The sequence below is a fragment of the Acanthopagrus latus genome, chromosome 7 (genome assembly GCF_904848185.1).
Source record: "Acanthopagrus latus isolate v.2019 chromosome 7, fAcaLat1.1, whole genome shotgun sequence".
Taxonomy (NCBI): Eukaryota; Metazoa; Chordata; class Actinopteri; order Spariformes; family Sparidae; genus Acanthopagrus; species Acanthopagrus latus.
This window is the reverse complement of record NC_051045.1, coordinates 30,383,877-30,405,750: the sequence shown is the minus strand read 5'-3', so window position 1 is coordinate 30,405,750 and position 21,874 is coordinate 30,383,877. Positions and strand designations below refer to the sequence as shown.

Here is a 21,874-nt window from a genome sequence, read left to right as displayed (position 1 = left end):
GACACATATGCCTACACACACCTAAAAGAATGTGGTCACAAGCAGCCAGACCACCTCTGAATGTGGTCTGAGTGTTCAGATCTCAAATGTGTCCTCATTGCATCTTGGAATCAGATCGACCAGGACAGATACTGATATTAAATATCTGTTTGCTAATAGCTGCCTACTCACACATCCAGCAGTTAGATAACAACACAAGTTTTCACTTGGAGTTGCCCACCTGATGAATATATGACTCTAATATTCACTCTCCTTTTGGCTCTGCTTTATCTCCCCCAGGATAAGTAGAGTACAGTGGGTTTATCAGAGCTTCTTCGCTGACAGCCACTGCCTGCTCATGAGAGCGGTGAGACCTACAACTTTACTGGTTGTAGGCTGTGAAACAAAAACAATGAACTGAAAGATGCAACAACTCTTTGTAGGGCTGGGCGAGCTGCTAAGAGCTCCCTTTCACATACAAGTAGGCATGTGATCCTTTCTTAACAGAAAAAATATTTAAACCTGCTTTAAAGATAGACATCACTTAGTTATTGCTTTCTAAAGATCAAGTTACTATTCCTATACTATACACACGAATACAAGTAGGAAGTATACCCTTTCTGGAGTGGCTCAATGGAGGTTCTCAGAAAGCTAAAGAAGCCATGAATTATACTACATATAAAAGAGTGTGAATTGTGTGGTCTGATTAATGTGCAGTACCTGAAGAGTTTGTATTTCGAGCTGAAGGCCTTGGGACAGTGTGGCTGTGAGCAGTGGAAGGGTTTCTCTCCTGTGTGACTCAAGTTGTGGAGCCGGAGCTTCTCCTGCGAGGTGAACAGGGCTCCACACACCAAACACTCAGTACCACCTGCTCTCCCGACCTCTTCTCCTTCTTCTTCCCTCCCTCTCTCTCTCTCTTTCCCCCTCTCACGCTCTCTCTCTGTCCGTGGTAGTGGGGCGGCACTACCAAACAGCTTGGTGGCAGTCCGTTGTCCCTCTTCCTCCGGCGTCAGTGCGGTAATATGGTGTGAGGCATCGGCGGCAGCAGCTGCCATGGCAGCCTTAGAGTGCCGCTGCCATGAAAATTCACGTGTGGCTCCCCTGCCCTGCAGGCTCGAGTGGGAAGTTCTAAGGGGTTTGTTGAAAAGAAGCTCACAGGAAGGGCCAGTGATCCAGTGGAAACATCAGAGTAAGCCAAAATCTGTGGTGAGATAGAAGGCACATGCTTTCAGGCTACCTGTTTCCAAAATAGTGGTAATATTGAACATTCTCTTTTCTAATACGACCTACTTTTTACCTGTTAAAATCTGACTTGTCCTTCTCTTGTCTTTGCACTTTCCTTCTCTTACTCTGCGTCAGTCGTTCCTCTTCTTCACTCTTGCTCTCTCCTCCTCACCCAGTCCCAACAGCTATGGTTGGCGGTGAGTGGGAAACACTGCTCTGCATTTTTATTGTTCTGTGAGGAGAAAGCAAACAAGACAGACATAAACACAAGTTGACAAATAGTGACAGTGTCTTTTAATTCTAAAGATGTCACAAAAAGACAAGTATATCATGGCAGTCTTGGGTTCCAATGATTTCTACAGCTCTCACATTTCTGTGATGGAATGTGTGGAACACATACTAGTTTGTCACAAAAACATTCATGAAGTTTGGTTCAACAATGAATTTATTATAGGTCTTCTGAAAATGTGACCAAATCTGCTCGATCAAAGAAAGAAAACAGTGACTTAAACAATCAATTTAGGTGATTATGGAATGTTGTTTGAATGAATTTCTTTTGTAGCATGGCCTCTTAACTATTATTTGAGAGATTCTGATTGATAAAAGCCGGTGACTTTTTCTGAACCCATTTTATAGGGCTTGTTTGATACATCCATTAGACTCAGACACAAACATTACAATAGGAAGGTCTAAAATCGATCAAGATGGCCAAGAGTCAACCAAAAACCACCAAAAGCAAGTCTGCAATGAATCAGAAGCTGTTGAAAGACAGGTGTCATTGTTCATAGTCAAGTGTGTTTACATCACCATGAGCTGAGAGGCTGCCATACAAGAAAGAAGCTCTTGATCCAGAGCAGCACCTTAAAGCTGGACTGAAGTTTGCTGCTGATCATATGGACAAAGTGGTCAGATGAAAAAAAAGTTGTTTGACCGCAATGAGCAGCAATATGTTTGGAGGACAGAAGGTGACCAATCTAATTTAATCTAATTTAATCTAATTTAATCTAATCTAATCTAATCTAATCTAATCTAATCTAATCTAATCTAATCTAATCTAATGATCCCAAACACACATCACAAGTGATAAAGGTATTGTTAAACTGTTATCCAGCAGATTTGGTCACATTTTCAGAAGACCTTTGCACACTCCACTTCAAAAGCAAGTTTTCTCTGCACTCACTAGGGGGAGCCGAATGATAAGCCTGACTGATGTGACAGGAACTGCAAAGGATCAGCATAAAAATTTTGCGAATGACGATTCTCAATCACAGGTACACCACAATGTCCTCATTTGTAAAACCATATGTGGAGACTGAATGTAATTACATGGCCTCATCCCTCATGTGTTGTCAGATGACAGTATGGTGCATAAAGGCGGCTCAACGTGTGTACATGTATGTTCTTGTTATGAAACTGGATAAGACTCCTGTAATCGTTGGGAAAACACAGAAACACACATAACTGCCGCAGCAGGGAGAGTGGAGTGGGGTAGGATGGGGGCTGGGCAGTGTTTACAGCACACACTCCAAGTCTGAAAGAAGTTCAAAACTTTGGCACAAAAAAGGGACAGCATAACTGAAAACTGCACCAAAAGTTGTTTGATAAAATAAACACAAACTATACTCAGCTATGTTACCATGATCATGGCACATCATCACTGACCTCTGTGACCCCTGCTAGCTAACATACAGCTAAGTCCAAGGTTGAGTGGGCACACCACTGAGCGCATTGTTAGCCATCAGTCACGTGAACGAAGAGTTCATCTAAGTACCATAAACCAATACTGTAGAAGGGCATACTGTATGTGACAGATGCACACGCATGTACAAGGTCTGTACATACATACACAACTCCAAATGGAATGGCATCATTTCTGTGTCGGAGGTCAATGAGTGAAGACAGACAGCTTTGACTGTTTTTTTCAGATGCTTATAATTTCCAGCCTGACATGCCAATTATTTTGTTTCAAAGAACCAGCTTGAAAGTAGGTGTTAGAAACTGTTATGACTTCTCAAAAAAATACTTGTTAGGTGACTGAACAAATCATCTATCTGTCACCACAGTTTATCATGAGCTAACTTCAGCTCCTCAAAGGAAGCTTATTGGTTGAACCACTGTAGCCTAGCAGGATGTATTCTTGTTATCACGTGATCACAAGAACACAACTGCCATGCAGGTAATGTAATTACATGTTTACTTAGAAATGCACTACTATGAAACCACAGGTCGGTACATGTTGCTAAAATATGCACATATTAGAGTTGTGAGTGTGTTCATGTCATATCAAGATACATTTTAGCATGTGCACGGCTGTATGCTCACTCATGTCTCAGTGTATATGTGCATTTATGTGTTTGCTCTCATAATGTACATGTCTTTACAGTGGCGGTAAAGAGGACCTGACAGCTGTAGTGTTGTGTGGTGGTCATCACCCAGCAGGGCGGGTGCAGGGGGGTGATACCCGTCCCATTGACCACCCTCAGGGAGCCCAGCTCTATTGTACAGCCTACCCACGTCGCACATTCCTGGCCTGAACCATGCCGTGTCGCTCTGTCCCCCTCCTCCGCACACAACAGCACATATAACACACAGTTCTCGCCAAATGCAACATCATGTACACACCCTCCCCTCAAGCCAGCATGCTCAAACACACTCACAAAGGTACACACACAGACAGGCAGATGCTGTACAATGAACAGAATCCTCACCATGAAGTTATAGAAATAAATCAAATAGTGGTTGAAAACAAAGGACACGCGGTGTCCCGTTTGTTTTCAACAATATATGGACCATTTGGGATATTTATTTCACACAAGGATGTTGTCAAGCATAGCACATACATAGCATTATGACTCTCTTTTCAATTAAAATGTTGTACTTATTCTGCATATTAATATATAAAATATAAAAATAGCAATTATACAATTAATTTATTATTTTATTTATTCATTATTCATTATCATTTATTTATATAATTATCATAATAAATTGCCACTGTGACAAATGGCTTAACCTAGAGTGCTGCTGGGATGATGGTCCCTGCTTCCCTTGAGAAAAAGCTCAGAAAAGTTTGTTTTAATACTTACAGGATTTGTTCAACAAGATAATCTTCAAAAAGCAGCAGGCTATTAACAAACTACAACGACTCATTTGACTTCGGCATTTTCATTACTAAGCATCTCACTACACTATATTTTATAAACGTTACAATAAATTGATCGATTTTCAAGTGAAGTTAGAGTTAGAATAATTTGCAACCAAAGTCTACTTCCAAAAGTGTGATGATGTTTCATGTCTCCAACAACCTCTGTTGTTTTATTTAGCCACTTAATAGCAACCAACATCAACAACTCATGAATGGATGTTACCTGTTGTAGTTGTAGGACTCATTCCTGTTGCCCTCTATATACAATCAATCAACCTTTATTCCTATCAATTTGCAACAAAAGCCATCTCAGCCTGTCAGATACTGTGCGATAGGCAACACTTTCACTCCTCTGTTGTTTTTTATTCTTCAACATTAATACAAATATCATTTTACAGAGTCTACATAGATAACAAAGTCATTTCTCATAATCACTGTGATATTTATTTTCCCACTCCTCAACCATGTTGATGTGAGATACAGTTAAATTAACCATTATTGCTTATTATTTGCACATGAAGTATCTTTGAGGTTATTCTGGAGAACATTCTGGACTGTATTTGGCATTGTTCTGGATTGGTGCAATAATAATAAACATACATTTGCATAACACGACAATATTTGTTCACTCCCATGTTAATAAGAGTATCAGAAACTTGAGAAATATCCTTTTAAGGTACATTTAGAAAAGATAAATGTGTGATTAATTAACTATGGATAATATAATTATGTGATTAATCTGGATGAAATATCTGAATGGATTAATGGCCCTAATACAAATATACACCTGTTACACAGCGACACACAGAAGTTACAGAAGTGGTGCAAAAAACTGCAACCTATTTAGGGTAAAAAAAAAAAAAAAAAAAAAATATATATATATATATATATATATATATATATATATATATATATATATATATATATATATATATATAAAATACTCTATTCATTTAAGTATGCTTTATTGTTAAATGGATCAATGATACATTGTGTAGGCTAAAAATTTTCTGCAGTTTATCAAAAAAAGATCAATTAGATTAGATAAATTGATAACAAAAATAATCATTATCTAAACATCTTCAACATGTATTGAATGAATTCAGTGGCAATCAATACACCAAAATAGAATATAAAAAAAACAATGAATGCTATAAATAACAATAATAAGTTGTAGTTCTAAATGTCATCAGTAGGTATGATCATCTTCGTGTTTCATAAACACACTGAACAAGTAGTAGGTTACAGGTCAGAGCACACAGTGCTTCATAACCAGGGATTTCTGCCAGCACAAACAGCACAACTGCAACCACTGCCAACCTCTAATCACACTTCACCATCACTACAGTGATTACAAAGTAACAAACACACTGCTGCAAAATGGAACTTCATTCCAAAATGGCAGGCTGCTTCGACAAATAATCCACAGTAGACTCACACTGAACCTCTGCTTACTTCCCCTCATCAAAAACGTTGAAAGCAGAGTTAAACTGCCACTTTCCAACTGCCCGCGTGTCTTTAGTTTCTGTCCGGGATGAAAGAGCTTCCACATTCCTTTCCTGAGGGGTCAGAGGTCAGCCTCTGCACTGCCTGCCTGCCCGCCATGGCTCCCGCATGCTGAGTGACTAGTATTAACCCCTTCATGTGAGAAAGGTTTCAGGGTTTGTCAGATTTTTTGCAGTGCTGACGGCACGATGCAGGACCAGGCAAGACCAGACCACAGCAGGCTGGGTGCCCAGGCAGAACCGTGATCCACATAGCAGGACACTGGGGATACAGAAGCCACTTGACTAAACTATATGAACAAACTAAATATAGAAAGTGAGTTCACAGCCTGGAGCTTATGTGACAACAGCCACACTCGTGGGGAGAGGAGGAAGGGGGGTTTAGGGGTGAAGTGCTCCGGATATATGTGTGTGTGTGTGTGTGTGTGTGTGTGTGTGTGTGTGTGTGTGTGTGTGTGTGTGTGTGTTTGTGGTCGGAGTGGGAGAAAACTGCAGTATTCAAGTCAAGTTAATAACCGAGTACTTTATCCACCACTGTAAGAAGCAGAGTTGAGCTAGTAGTACCATTTGTCCTGAGTGATCGGGGTGTGGTAAGCTAAAATGTCTCCCCATCAGGGATGGATCGGATGCGATCGGATCTCACTTTCCCACTCTAAACACAAATAAACATGTACATTGCGGGGAGAAACAGACAAAATCCTCGTTTAAAAAAAGGAGGAAATATCTTTAATTCAAATGATGTTCATGAAGTTTCTCCTGATGCAAGATTTTACAAATTGTGCAATTTGTTAAGGGAGTCTTGGGACATTGTCCATGATTGACAGAGTAGTATATTGGTTGCCGTTTACTGTATTTGTAAAAACTGATATGTTAACAGCAATAAAATGTTGCTTTCTTTCATAACTTCAGAATCAGAATCAGCTTTATTGGCCAAGTATGTGAGCACATACAAGGCATTTGACTCTGATCGTGCTGTTCAGTTGTAGAAGTGTGTTCAGACAGCTGCTAAATTTTGGCAGGTAAGTCGTGATTTGTTAAGGGAGTCAGGGGATATTGCAGGTTACTAATTCAATGGAAACACAGTGTGTTCGCAAACATCTGCTGCTAACATTGACAGGTTAAGAGCATCCAAATATGTCATTTATTACAGTGAACAAAATGGAAATCAGAAGTGATGTGAACAAGAGAGTGATAAATGATATCCAAAAGGGGAAGAAAAACAGGAGTCATTTTCAGAGGGGGAGTATGGGGGTCTTTGCACCAGTCAAGGGACAACAGAGAGCGATGACGGCGGGTGGTGTGAGCTAGCATTTCATGCTTTACTAACCACATTGATCACTACTAAAAGCCAAGGAGGATTAAGGCAGGATGGCTGGTATCAGCTCACTTTGGTGATGTCAAAAACATGTCCATCAAATTAGTTTTTTGTTTTATTTAATCAAACTGGCACTATATTGCATTCTTTTTTGTCAGGATGTTGGGTTACTGTGGTAAAGCATGAAACATGAATCAAAAACATCTATTAAATGAAGTGTGCATTGTAGGGCTGCAACTACCAATGACAGACAATGAATCTTCCAATGAATGTCTTGATTAATTGATTAGTCGTTTACACCAAAAAAAAACATTAAAAAGAAAATGCAGGTAACAAAATCCTCAATCACTGTGACATCCAACACTGTGTTGGTCCAAAAGTAACCTTAATTTATGATAAACATTTCAAAATGATGTGACAGGGAACTATTATAATGTGTTCATGCCTTCAAGCCTGCTGTCTGCTAAAATGCAGCAGACTGCAAGGCAAAATGAAAGGTATGTACAAAACAGCTCAAAGCCCTCATCTATTTCAACAGTATTCCCTCTCAGTTTTACTCTCTTACTCCATCCGTCCTGCCTTCTCCCATCCTCTTCTATCTCCTCCCCCAAGTTTCAGTTCCTCTCCTGCTTGTGTTTTTTTGCCCCAGAGTGAAGTTCTTTGCATGGAGGGGGGTAGAGGAGTGAAGGGCTAGAGGAAGAGTCACAGTCGGCAACCATAGCTCAGCTCTGCCATGCTAAACCCTCACCCATTCCGACAGTTAGTCCTGGCCACATTGGGCCGGGATGTGGCCATAAAACCAGCACTGCTGCCCTGGTGTCCTGGCTAAAGATAGCCCTGGTTGTGGTCTGACTGGGGGGAAGAAGGCAGGGCTCATCTAACTGTCACCAGAGAACACCTTCTCTTCTCCACTGCCTACTTCTCCTGACATCACCCTGCTGTTATAAGCCAGTGAAACAAGGCACACATTTCCTTAACTGTCACTATTTGCACTCATTTAAAGGCCTCATTTATATAATTAGCTAATATTATCTTAAGTTTTCTTGCTGATTAAACAAAATAGCGATTCAGCCTTTGACCAACTAACAAAAGTTGTACTGATCTAAACACTTATTGCAAATAAAGCAGGATTTCTGACATGTTTAGACACAGAAACATTATTTTGTGATGACTGCTAATGAAACCTGTTTACCCGTTCGCACACATGCAAGGTGCAGGCCTGCACATCAGGAGGAACTGGGGTTGCAGCAGATAGGCTAACTGTTTATTCAAAACAGCTGCAGTGCACTGTTAGTCCTGTAATATTTGTCCCACTGAATATTTTGACACTGAAAATGTCAGAGCGGAAACTCCTGACTGACTGCGCAAAATCTGGACAGGTCACATTTTAAATGAGTAGAGGTTAAAAGTTAGATTTTTGTCCTAAATACGGTTGCTGGTGCTGTACTCTTAGTTCCTTGTTTGAGTGTGTATGTAGGGTGAAATGCAGCCGTTTGGCCTCCACACACAGAGTGAATGACAGGACGAGCCCAGCCTGTTACATATATGTCACGTAATGTCATGAGCTGTGCATGCATTGCTAAAGAGAAGATGCCAACCTTTGTTGAAAGCATGCCATACAACTTTAGTAACGTTTCAGTCATTTTAGAAATTCATAACTTTAATACTTTAAAGTTCAACCACATCATGCAAACTGTGAACATTTTATTTCCTTACGCGTAGGCCACTGAATCAATATCATTTATCGCCGAGTACACAGAACAGCTTCAGCCAAGTAAATTCACCAGGATGTACTACAGCCAGCCCACATTCATGAGCAAGCCTATCATATGTTTGCAAGAAAATGCACAGCCGATCCTATTAGCATGCTGATTTAGGGAGGCGGGACTAGTAGAGAACAAGTGCTTTTAACCGTTTTTCACCAATTTGGGCAGAATTTATTACTCCCTGGATATTGGTGGGACATGTCCCTAGCATCCCTACCCATTCCTATGCCCATGGTCATTACTGCAGATTAACATGAATACTACAGTGATACATGAGTAATTAGTAGTTGTAAGGGGATAGGCCTTTTTGAGAAATTTTAATGCAGAAAATGGGCACATAATATGTCTTTCTGTGCACTGTAGTAAAAGACCTGGGTGAGGGATATGCTAGTGTGTTCTGGAGTAGAAGTGACCCTGTTAGCATTAACTGGCAGACAGTTGCTGGAGCCAGTGAGCTCTAGAGGAGACAGCCATGGGGACACCCCAGAGCCTGGACTCCTCATGCTAAAAACTGCAACTGTGTTAGTTCCTGCAACAATATGTGTCTCCAGGACTACATTTTGGTAGTTTACACCAGTTTGGGCCATCAGTGGTGATGTACAATGGTAACCACCAAATATCAGATATAACTTTAACATGACTTCCAAAATAGGTTGCAGTGTCATATTCACTGGACTTAGCCAACATGTTGCTGATGCAAGGCAAAGATTATCTGTTGACATTTGGTACTAATCTAAATTATGAATATAATGCAGGTATGTTCATAAATCCAATCTGAAGCTCTACACTTAAGTGAGAATATGGCTGTTCAAAGAAGTAGCTTGTGCTTTTCGGTAAGAATTAAGAAAGGAACACTTACAGCATGTTTCACAGTAAACACCAACACAATAATTACCCACAAGTTTAACCACTTTTTCTTTACTGTTGACTGGTGACTCAAACTAATTTGCTAAATATTCTTCTTGTCTAATGTAATGTTGGCTAAATAACATTTGCATTTCAACAAAACAACTCAATGACCAATACATCTAAGCTAATTTAAGAAAAAGAAAATTATCTCTGTGTACTCAACCATGCGGATCAGTCCACAGTACACCCCATGCAAACTCAATCCCATTATTTGTTACAAGCAAAGCAGCTGCAGGGTCCAAATTAAGCCTCCTTGAAAACATACCCAATTCCACGCATTGTAAGATGACAGACTATAACAGATCAAAAACAAATAAAATGTTACAACTAAATAGGCATATCATTGTATAATAATGCTAACCCCAAATCATGCAAACAAAAATGTGCTTGGGAGATGCCAGTAAATTGTGTTGTTTTTTTAAAACACATGCATGTCACTTTCTGTTTTTACGGAACAATACAAAAATATGCACAGAAGACAAATTTTGGATATTATTGTTACCAAGCTTATATCGCCACAAGAAATTCTTAATTCTGTGAACAAAGTGCAGAACTTGAATAGTACAGATGTTTCTCATTTCAGAGGACTCCATTGATGCAGTGAACACATCAGGGCACTGAGCCTCTCTTCTCCCTGTGGAACCAGACACGATTTTATTTTCTCATTTACCTAGCCCATATCAATACGCATGTTTAAGCTCATTACTTAGTGGTTTACTGTGTGTCAGAATCAAACTCCTGGTTGGATATTGGGTTGTTACTCAGGACTATCTAAAGCTAGGACTAGTTTACTGCACATAATGTGTAATCACGTATCAGCTCAATGCCGTTGGACTGTAAGATCTTTATATGTTATATGTAACTTATATAGATATAAACAGAAAGCAACACTGAAAGGGCTGCTGATCCTGCTCTATGACATATTACATTTCTTTCACATCATTTCAAATAACTTCATCAAACAAATGATTTGTTTACCGTATGTACTTAGGAACACAAAACATAAAATGACATGCTCTGGCAGACATTTGTGCTAGAATGCTGGTGGCTGTTGCATTAAGGAAATGTAGGTTAAGTGTAGTATTTAATGAATCAATGGACAACACTGAATAAAGCTTTGTTTTAACTTATTGACACAAAGTGCCAGTGCCAGCTCATTCTTCAATAGCCGATGTTGTCTAAACCCTGTTAATACTTTGCCGTTGTCATCATCACCATCACAGTGTGATTCAGAGCACCAGATTGTCCACTTATCCTTCAGCTTGTAAAATGAATACTGAACACAAGAGGTCAAGAGACGGAAACAGAGACAGCTCGCCTTCAAAATAAAAGAGTTGTTGAAGCATGCTCGCTGCAGCAGTCAATCTAAATATGGTTAAAATAGCTCAAGCTATAGCTAAATAAATTAACAAATTACCTAAAATATGATTTATTTGTTCATACAGTCATGTATTAGGCCTGATTACGAGAGATATTAAATAAACTTTTTCACATCAGATGGCTTAGTTGCATAATTATCTAATGAAGGAAATATCACTGTTTACTGTTTGGCTCTTTATCTATTTTTAGTTTCGATTAACCACTTTAACTTTGAGGGCGACCTGTCTCTGTAGGCATCAAAATACAATTAAATAGCAAAAGTACGACAATGAGATCAGAAGAATGACTTATTTTGGCTAATGAGAGCAAGAGCCTTTGTAACACCACAAATATTGATGGATAACATGGATATTGATGACGTTAACCTCTGTAGTTTTTTTACTTATCAATTAGTTGTTTGAACACAATGAACAACAGCTAACAACAGCCATAGACCTTAAAAAACTAACTAATGTGTTGTCACAGGTTAGACTGTCAAAATCAGAAAAATAACGCCTTAATCCATGAGGAGCTACATTAGTATTAGTGATGGTTCCATTCAAAAGTATGTAGTTACCTATAGTTCCCTAAAACAATGTAACAAAGATACGCATCAGAGGGGATCTAGAGGGTAAACGCAATGCCAACTACAAAATGAATCTGCAGCTAATTAACAGCGATCCCCACACTGTCCTCGAGCTGGGTGTTTAAAAGTTTATCAAACTTCGCTCATAGAAGAGCTGTTGAAGTAAAATAGCAGTTAAAATAACATAACGTTACACTACATACATGCGCTTCCTGAAATACAGACAGCGCCACACTGCCATTGCTGAGCACATTGTGATCAAATGGGGGATCAAGTGAAATCCTGTCATCCTTTTAGCGCTGCAGCGTCACTGCGGTGATACGGCAGTAAACAGGTCATATGAAATGAGAAACATCTGCAGCACTGGTGCTTCTTCTGGAAAATTTTAGGAGCACAAGCACAAAATTTGGAAACAATACTTAAATCACCAAGAAGTGCAATACATTTGTATTTTTCCCATTTCACTGTATTATTTGGTTGCCAATTTACAGAAATATCAATATGGTGTTGGTTTTTAATGGGAAAAGTCACAAAGTGATGTAATCCTTGAAGAGAAGGTCATTTTACATTACTTTTATAAGTTGACTCCTAAAACCAGATACCTTACTTCCATACATAGTTATTCTGCTTTCCAGTCAAAAATAATGGCAACGTGTTTTAAATGTTTTTTTTTGTTTGTTTTTTTACCTCCACCAAGGATGTTGTGTCAATTGTTTTTTTTATCAAATTACTTTTTTTATTGAGCAGCAGTTTCAATACTGTAGTGCTATATTGTTAGTTTCTTGAAGACATTTCACCTCTCATCCAAGAGGCTTTTCAGGAAATGAGAGGTGAAACATTTTCAAGAAACTAAAACACTCCAGTTGCCTACGATTCATTCCCATTTTCCGCAGTATTGATACTAATACCAGCTTCTCACTCTCTCTTTTTCTGACAGCGAGTTGTCACACACCCCTTGTTGTCCCCTTGGGCCTGCCTCCTCTCACTCCTCCAACTATGGTCAAAGGCGACCCCTCTGGGAATATGTTATGGAGGTTCCCCTTCCCTGCAGTCATTTGTTGGGTGGTAGGTTTGTCAGCAGGATCGTATAAAAACTACTTAACGGATTTCTATAGAACTTGGTTGGATGCTGAGTCCTGGTCCAGAATAGAGTGCCCCATGAATGACTTCTTAAATCGTGACTAAGTTTCCCCTTCGCCTAGTCAACGTGAATGGGTTGGTTTATTACAAACTATTCTACCCTGAACTTTACTATTTTATGGATTGGTTAATGTATGGCAATGTGTGTATAGTATAGTCAGTGTTGGGGAAGCTACTTTGGAAGCGTAGCTTGTAAAAGTACATGTAGTTCAGCCTGGCAGTAGTTTGAACAAACTACATTTCTACCTCTGGAAAAATGTAGTTTGTAAAACTACTGCTAAAAAAGTAGCTTTAGCAACTACCTATACTCATTATATTAATTTAATCCAGTGTTACATAAATAATAATAATAGCCTACAAAAAATCGCATGCCAGCAGAAATATTTCTCTCAACTCAAGTTTTATTTTTTAAAGAACAAAAACACTGAGGCACTAGAACTAGATGCCAGGGCAGGATCGCTTGTTGACACCACACATGAGCAGTCTCTCAAAGTTTTTATCAGACAGCCGGTTCCGTTTGGCACTAAAAACATCTTTACCAACACTAAAAGGCCGCTCACATGCTGCACTGGCTGGGACACCAGTGCTGAACTTCACAAACACTTGGGTAGAGATCTGAAAGCATTTTCTGGAGACTCATCTGGTGATTTCTTTCAAGTTGAAATCTTCAGCAGGAGGGTTGTCCGTGACGTACTTGTGCCATATGAGCACTGCCTTCATGGCACAAAGACCCGCCTGCTCTGTGAAGCATCTGAGTGCTGCCGGGGCGAGCCAATCAGAGGCAGTGTTGGCTTAGCATGTCATGACATGTTACATGCCTTTTTTCAAAGAAAAATAGAGTAAAATGTATATTATATAGGTATTATTTATCAAAAAAATATATTTCATGTTATTAGCCAAAATTGTAGTTTGTAAATTGAGTAGTTAAACTACAAAAAATGACCCAAAAAATAGTTGAACTACTTGACACAGCACAAAATATGAATGTAGTTTAACTACCAGCAAGTTACAGCAAATAGTAGTTGAGCTGTGTAGTTCAACTACATGTAGTTTAAGTCTCCCCAACACTGAGTATAGTGTAGTAGGATGCTAAGTAATGGTGACACTGAAGTCATGCGACCACAATGTAGTTCATTTAGAGGCTAATGTTGGCACTTTACTTGTGGCCATTTTATTACAGTTCAAAAATCATAAAAGTGTTATTTAGAATTTGATGAAAAAAATCCAAACAATTAGGGTGGCTGGTAGTCTGTGAGTTGGTACAAAAGGGGACATTTATATTTAAATTCTTGTTATAGCTGTTATTACTGCCATGGCTTCTGTACATCTCCAAAAAGTCAACACAAGTGGATGAAGTAATATTCCCCTCACACGCACGCACGCACGCACACACGCACACACACACACACACACACACACACACACACACACACACACACACACACACACGCATGCACGCACACACACACACACACACACACACACACACACACACAGGCACTTCCTGGCATCAACACTCTAAGTCTGATAAATTAACAAAGTAAACTGGACACCACTGAATTCAACCTTTTCTCTTTTACCAAACAATGATGCTTAAGTGCATTGTTAACTATATATATGACTTGGTAATAACTCCTGAAATAATATCGCCTGGATGTCAATACTTTACTTACTACTGCCAAGACAATTATGTAAAAACAAATACAGGATAACAAACATACAAATAACCAAAGCTGCAGCAACCACTTCACACGTGAAAGTCCCAAATCACTTGTAGGTTCTTATACAAAGCACTTTTTTCATGTAGGAGTGTGTCCACATTCACCAAACATGTTCATTTTTCACATGTGAAATTGTCCAATGCCTGCAGGCCATAAGTGAATAAGATTTGTGTAGAAGAATCAGAGTATGTTGTTTGTTGTCTGTGAAGCTTATGGATATGATTAAGCAGTGTGAATGTTTAGAATAATAGTTATCTTCAACCGCTGTCTGAACGTGCAAATAAATGAATATAAACATCAGAACAGTATAAAGTACATTACTGCTCACTGAGATGTAGTAGAGTGTAGTGTAGTTAAAGCATGATGTAGCATACATTTACTTATGGTAGAGTAGTTAAATACATTTATTTAAGAATACCTGGAGGCCTGTGGCATTTTCATGACATTTATATTTACACCAGTCAAAGCACACTTTCTTGGCATTATTGGTACTAAGTAAAAAAAACTGCCAAGTCAGACCATTAACACAGGATATACTGTTTGCCTGGCAGAGCTTTATCAAAATATTGACACTAAATACATGAACAGCATGACTGATTGTGTGTGTGTGTGTGTGTGTGTGTGTGTGTGTGTGTGTGTGTGTGTGTGTGTGTGTGTGTGTGTGTGTGTGTGTGTGTGTGTGTGTGTGTGCGCACGCCTGTGTGTTTGCCGAGGTGATTCTGGGGAAAGCCCTTCTGGCAGGGAGTCCTGGCCGTGACACGGAGCTCCACAGCAGCCAGAGATGTGGGCACAGTGCCAGTGGGCGTAACCCCTCCTTCCTCTAACTCTCTCCCTCTTTCTCACTCCAACATGTTTAAAGAGCTGAGCCTTTGCAGAAACAACAAACAGTCACAACAGCTGGCCTCCCTTACTTAAATACGTACATAATCATAGAATATTTACGGAATTAAAAATGCAATATCGAGTCCAAAGACATAAGTAAAGTCAGTTAAAGGGGGGCACACACATGAGGATTTTATCAATCTTAAGAGATTTTTTATCTGTAGAGCCCCCACACATGAAGATTAAAAGTCAGCTTTATCGTACTGTGTGTGGTGTACTCCGATATTTTCAACACAGGATACCACACACATAAAGATAATCTGTCCCACAGCTGATCTAGAATCTAGTCCTCCAATCCAGAAATATCGCGTGATCAAACGTGATCTATAGTAACCAATAGCAACAACCCCAGCGTCACCGGAATCATCATGAACGGGAAAGAGCACAGACTGTATATAAAAAAAGAGTAAATAAACGTTTTAAAACATGAAAGACATGGAAGACATAGAAGAGGGAACGTGAGCTTTTCCAACAACACACAATACTTGTCGGCTTCGCCACACACGTGAAGATTTTTCATCGTAAATATTGAACAAGTTTAGCATTTACGATTGTCGGCTGCGACCCGTTTCTGAGCAAATTATTGGGACAAATTGACTCTCAACACACCACAGACCTCAGGATAATCATATAGGATAATCTTATAAGACAGAAGACAATCTTCCGTGGTCAGGAAGGGGTCAAATCGGAGCAAAATCAGCCCGATTATCATTGTGTGTGTACCCCTCTTAAGTCGTGGGCCATGTAACAAACACAATTACCTGAAAGGCTACAATGAGCCCAGATAAATCTCTTTGACCATGCTGAGCTACACATTTCACAGACCATTGTTCATATACAATTTTAAGAGCATCGTAAATACACATCATTTCCTCAGAATTCGTGTTCATGATGGTGCCTTAGATAAACACACCCAAAGCCACAAAGTCCCTTTTATTCTACTATGCTGGAGTTACCTCCCATTTAAATTTCAAGGACAGTCAAACTGTAGTGTTGTCAAGTGAAGTGAACTCGATGCACTAGCAGTTTTTCATCTAGACAATTTTTCTATTTATCAGTAATATCAGTGAAACCTACCTAATTTTTGCTGTTGCCAACTTAAACACATTTCCTTTTAGTGGAGAACATATACAACTTAGACTGTCCATGTTATGTTGCTGTTGACGGTCTATTCGTAGCAGCACTAAAGAACATACCCTCACCGAGGCCCAACAGTCCCTTTTCATTCAATCAAACCTTATTTAATATCAATATAGCCCTGTATCCCTCTAACCCTAAACCCTTTAAACCACTCCTAACTGCCTTACCATCATCTAAGCTCACCAGAACTTGGATCCACATCAAAGTGTACTCATAGACACCAGTCACCTCTAATAATTACTAATAACTAATAATTTTTCATCAAGACCCATGAACTATCCCCTGACAAATGAGAATCTCATCAGCAATGTAAAATGGACTTATTCATTGTGTTGGTAGCATCCGTTTTGTGCTTTATAAAACTTTTTTTCTATGTGTGAGTGTGATTTACCTTGTATGTCTATGGCTGTTGTCTGACAGTGTTCAGCTCTTACTTGTGACAGATTATGGTTGCCAACCATCTTGTACAATAGAAAATATTCCCATATTGAAAAATAAAATGCACTGTGCCTTACTGAATCAATACAGGTAATGAGCTGTTATTTCATGCATGCAGTACTAGAATGCATACTCTACATTTTGTCATGTTTAGAATGACAAAAGAAATTCAGGTAAGACAACCAAAAAAAAACTTCATAGCAAAGATGAAGGTCTGTACAAAAATCACATGAACACAAAGTGTTAAAGTAGTTTACTGTAACAACACAACAAGTTGCCAGTAAATACATGTGCTTAAGTATGTCAGCTGAGTACAGCTGGAATGTGAAAGTACATTTTGATTGATTAAAGTTGCAGATGTTACATTAGTGTACGTTTTTTCAATCTTCTGCCAGCAATGAAAGTAAGCAGACAGAAGCAGTGACCAGTCAGTGGAGCAGATTGTTCAGGGCACAAGACATCACAACAAACACTGAGACAACTGAGCCTGGGACACAGAGAGTTTCCCAAATTAAGTGTTCCTAAATTCTGTGTCCAATTTATTTTTTCTTAATTTAGCTTTTTACAGTTTACAGATATAAATACATACAATTATTCATATCCTCAACATGTTACTGGTGATTTAACTATGCCCCTAAAAACTCAAATTTACTGATGAAGAATTAAAGAAACCTTAAAGATCCTTTTGATCATTGATCAGTGTCGGTCAATCCTGCTTCTAGCAAACAGCAATTGCCCCCCAAAATCCTGACTGGAGCATCCTTTCAGATTGCTGCAGGGGCTTTAATTTACCAGACATTAAATTGCTATCACATTTCTACAATGAGGTGTCTGACAGTGTCTGCAGATTGCACGGCAACTGTCTAATTTTTGCAAATGGCCTGATTAGTAATGTCTGGTATGGGCTATTCAATGAGTTTTACAGCTAGAAAACAGTACATCCATGTACGACTGACAACACACACGCGCGCACACACACACACACACACACACACACATAAACATAGGCACACAGTGATCATTTAGTTGTTCTGATTGAAACACATACAGCCTGTGCTCTGAGCCAGTCCATCCAGCGGATGCTACTCTGACACTTTTGTTTCCCTGGGCTGCCACTAGCTCTCTCTGATTCAGATGGAGTCAGCAACAAACAATCTCTAAGTTTGGCAACGTCAGCTCTGCTTAAAACAACAGTCATTGTTAAAAGAGCTTTTGTTTACAGAAATCTACAGGTTTCAATAGATCCCACAGCCTTTACCACTTTTTGTCTTTCATTACCTCTCTCATTCTAATGCCAATTTCCCACTGTTTTGTTGTCACCTCTTTATCAGTTCAACATTGGTATTTTTCACATTCATAGTGGAGGGGAAACGGAGGAAAGTGTGTGTGTGTGTGCGTGTGTGTGTGTGTGTGTGTGTGTGTAGGTTGACGGGAGGGGGAGTTAAAGGTAGAGACTTGTAAAAATAACATTCTTGCATAAACAGGGCCTTGAAAAATGGGCAGCGAGCAGGTTGCATTCCTTGGATTTTTCGAAACTTGATCACGCTCTGAAAATCGTGGGTTGTAGGCACCTTAAGGCAAATGACAGCAATACGACACACAAGCGGGAGAGACAGAGAGAACAGAGAAAGAGAGAACATAACAACATAACAAGGACATGAAAAGAGAAGAGAAAGCAACCAGCGGCCCTGAGAAGGGCCGATAACACGTCCAAAACATGGACATGCAGGGATATTTCAGTTCAACACTGCAATATGACAGTTCGTATATTAGAGGGAAAATCAACTCATTCAGCCTTTTTGCTACTTTGGAAAGTAACAAAAACTTTTGTTACTTTGGAAAGTAATAAAAAGGGTTAATGAATTCAGTATACTATAAAAAAAATGACTACACAGATTACATAAATCAATAACTGCATCACCCACATCACCTGAACCTGTTAACCTTAGTTAGCATGTTGATTTCAGTACATATCTTTGTGACACAAAACATGGATGTCTTTGACATGTGGTCAAAACTGGTATCTATCCCTCAGTTTAATATACAATGCACAATGCAAGATGTGAAACCTTGACAGGTGTAAAACTTACTGAGGAAAAGAAAGAAAGAAAGAAAGAAAGAAAGAAAGAAAGAAAGAAAGAAAGAAAGAAAGAAAGAAAGAAAGAAAGAAAGAAAGAAAGAGGCTCTGTTAGCAGCTCTGTCTTCCTCTGAGAAAGGTTTAGGTTTCAGTTTAAATAGTTAACAGATTGCCCTGCATCCGCACCACAGCTCCTCATGCACACCATGGCTCCTCTGCCAACCAACAGTGCTCCTTGTCTGGACAAAACATACCAAATCAACTAGTCCACACTGTTTGTTTTCCCCTGCAAACTGCAGGAGTACTAAATATGAAATTAACCACTGATAAATGAATAAAGGCATTGATTTGTAGGGTTCCCTCAAAGGCATCTGTGATGAAGTTATCTACATCACTGGGAAGAAGAAGAAGAAATTATTAACATGAACTAGAGCTAGAATATTTTTCATCTTCGTCTAGTCCTAGTCCAGTCTATCCATAGACTCCTGTAGGTGATTTAGTAAATGAAGAGTATGAGAAAAAAATCATAAATTCACAACATTGTTTCACAGTAAAAACATGCATGTACTGACTGAGTTGGCCGATGAACTAATAACCAATAACCAATAACCAGTGGCCATGGCAGCTACAGACAAATTATTGGTCATTTCAAGTCACACCAAATGCAGCATGAGGAAATATGCATTATCAATGGGTTCCCAACCTGAGCACTTTAGCATGTTACTTCATGGTATTAACAATGATAATAATCTTTCATCTTGAATGTCACTACAGCTGTGAAGTGTGAGCAATAATATATGTATGTAATAATATGAGAGGAAAAGCCTCATGGAAATTATATTCAAAAATAATTCAGAGTATAAACAAATGAAACTCGTTAAAGCAAGTCATTTTGGTGTTGTCAAAGTCACTCTATGAAGCTGAGGCAGAATATATTGTTAGCACATCTGTGAGCCGTCTGTAGTCGTTTGGTCAGGTTTCATCAGGTCGCATTCTCTCCTCTCCTCATCTGCAGCAGGTTCGGTTTAGCTTTAGTGTTTGTTTTCCACTTGCACATGCTGTGTAACAAACAGCTGTTGCATATGTTTTGAGAAGGGAAACCCTCCTTCTACATATTTTAAAACTGTATTTTGAAATATGAATGCGTTTTTGTTTGTGTGATTATATTTCTAAGGAAACAAGTGGGACATATAAGAGGTTTTTTTGGGTGTGTGTGTGTGTGTGCGTGAGCTGAATGTTTCAGATACCCAGGGGTGGAGACTACAAATCCAAGCTGAAGTGGCCTGTAGTTCTTCCGAGAACAGTAACATCACCGGCACTCAGAAGGATGCAAGATTTTAAGGTGCAACAGTGACAGAGAGAAGATTGGGGGGACCCCAAATTCCAATAGATGGATATTAAGTTTGAACATTGAAATTATGAAATTATCTCTCAAACAGGTGAGAAGTGAGCAGGACCTACTGGTAATTAGGGCGTGGCCAGTGTTTTGAACAGAGTGGGCTAAACGTTGTGATATGTGTTAATTAGTTTTGCATGTACATAATTCCAGTTTCAGTGTTTATTCAATGGAGGAAAACAGGAGGCAAGCAGACTGAAACAGAAAAGAATTTGCACTTTTCTTTCTCTCCATCTCTGCTAGTCTCTGTCCAGTGTGTGTCTGAAAAAAATCAGTGCTGCTGCTTTTAAATCTGCTTTTTCCTGGCAGTTTTCTTTGTTGCAGCGGTCTGTCCAAGCTAAATTGGGTGCTGTGGATATTTGTTAATTTTCTTAATTTTCTTAATGTTTTTCTATGTCTTCTATGTTACCCTCGGAGCCTTGGAGCAGTGGACAGACTTGCAGAGCTGACAGAACTTTGACCCAATAGATGCAGTGTGTACACACACACACACACACAGACTGAAGAGGAGGCCGATGATGTGACCCGATTGGCCGGGCTACACTGGGACAGGGAGGGGATGAGTAGCAGGGAGCGAGGCAACATCATGTGACCAAGTCCAGCAGAGAGTGTTATAATAGGCCCCCTCTCGGAGTAGAGAGGCAGAGGCTGGATGTGAACCAAAATCCCTCTACCACACACAGGCTGGCCATTGTTGGCTATTCACTGGACTCCATCTCGGGGCACTTTATCATTCAATTAGGACAGCTTTCACACCGCACACCACAGAAAAGAGGCCTTCAATCAAACTGAAAACTTCACACTGGCCCTGGAGGGGACACAGAAAGGGGACTCGCAGTTGTCACCCCACTTTCATTTTTCCAACTTGTTGTTGTTAGCCGAGACTTTGAGCGCAAAGTGATCGGGGAGGGGGGGTACCATTACATGTTTGGTACCACGTGTGTATTTATGAAGCTGATGGAATGCATTTGAGTGGGTGAGGGGTTTAATTTGGTAAGTGGTCATGGAGGAAAGAAAAACAGAGGGAGTGAGGAATGGGGGGGGGGGATTCAAAGCTCTGAGAAGAGAATGGCACAGAGAAGTATACTTGAGGAAATAATGAAGAGGAGAGTATACTTGAGAAAAGAGGGGAGACAGAGAAATGCAATGTGAAGGGGAGAAGAGAGGGAGTTCAGCTACTGATCAAAACACAGCATTAAGAGTGAGAAGCAGGAGGGGAGAGGAATGGAGAAAGCATTTTGATAAATAAGTTAGAAAGTGGCTAAAATCAGAGAAGCAGGTGTGTCAGCATC

The 21,874-nt window shown here is 39.6% G+C and overlaps 1 protein-coding gene across 2 annotated transcripts in view; it reads right to left on the bottom strand.

The window, feature by feature from the left end:
* Positions 1 to 21,874, bottom strand: part of plagl2 (pleiomorphic adenoma gene-like 2) — a 46,995-nt gene that overhangs the window by 6,549 nt on the left and 18,572 nt on the right. For both annotated transcript variants that reach the window (XM_037104974.1, XM_037104975.1), the window contains exons 2-3: positions 1,277 to 1,435; positions 700 to 1,180 (exon numbers count right to left, since the gene is read on the bottom strand). In XM_037104974.1, the coding sequence (XP_036960869.1) occupies positions 700 to 1,034 (335 nt within the window). In that variant the 5' untranslated portion in view covers positions 1,035 to 1,180; positions 1,277 to 1,435. The remainder of the gene's footprint in view (positions 1 to 699; positions 1,181 to 1,276; positions 1,436 to 21,874) is intronic.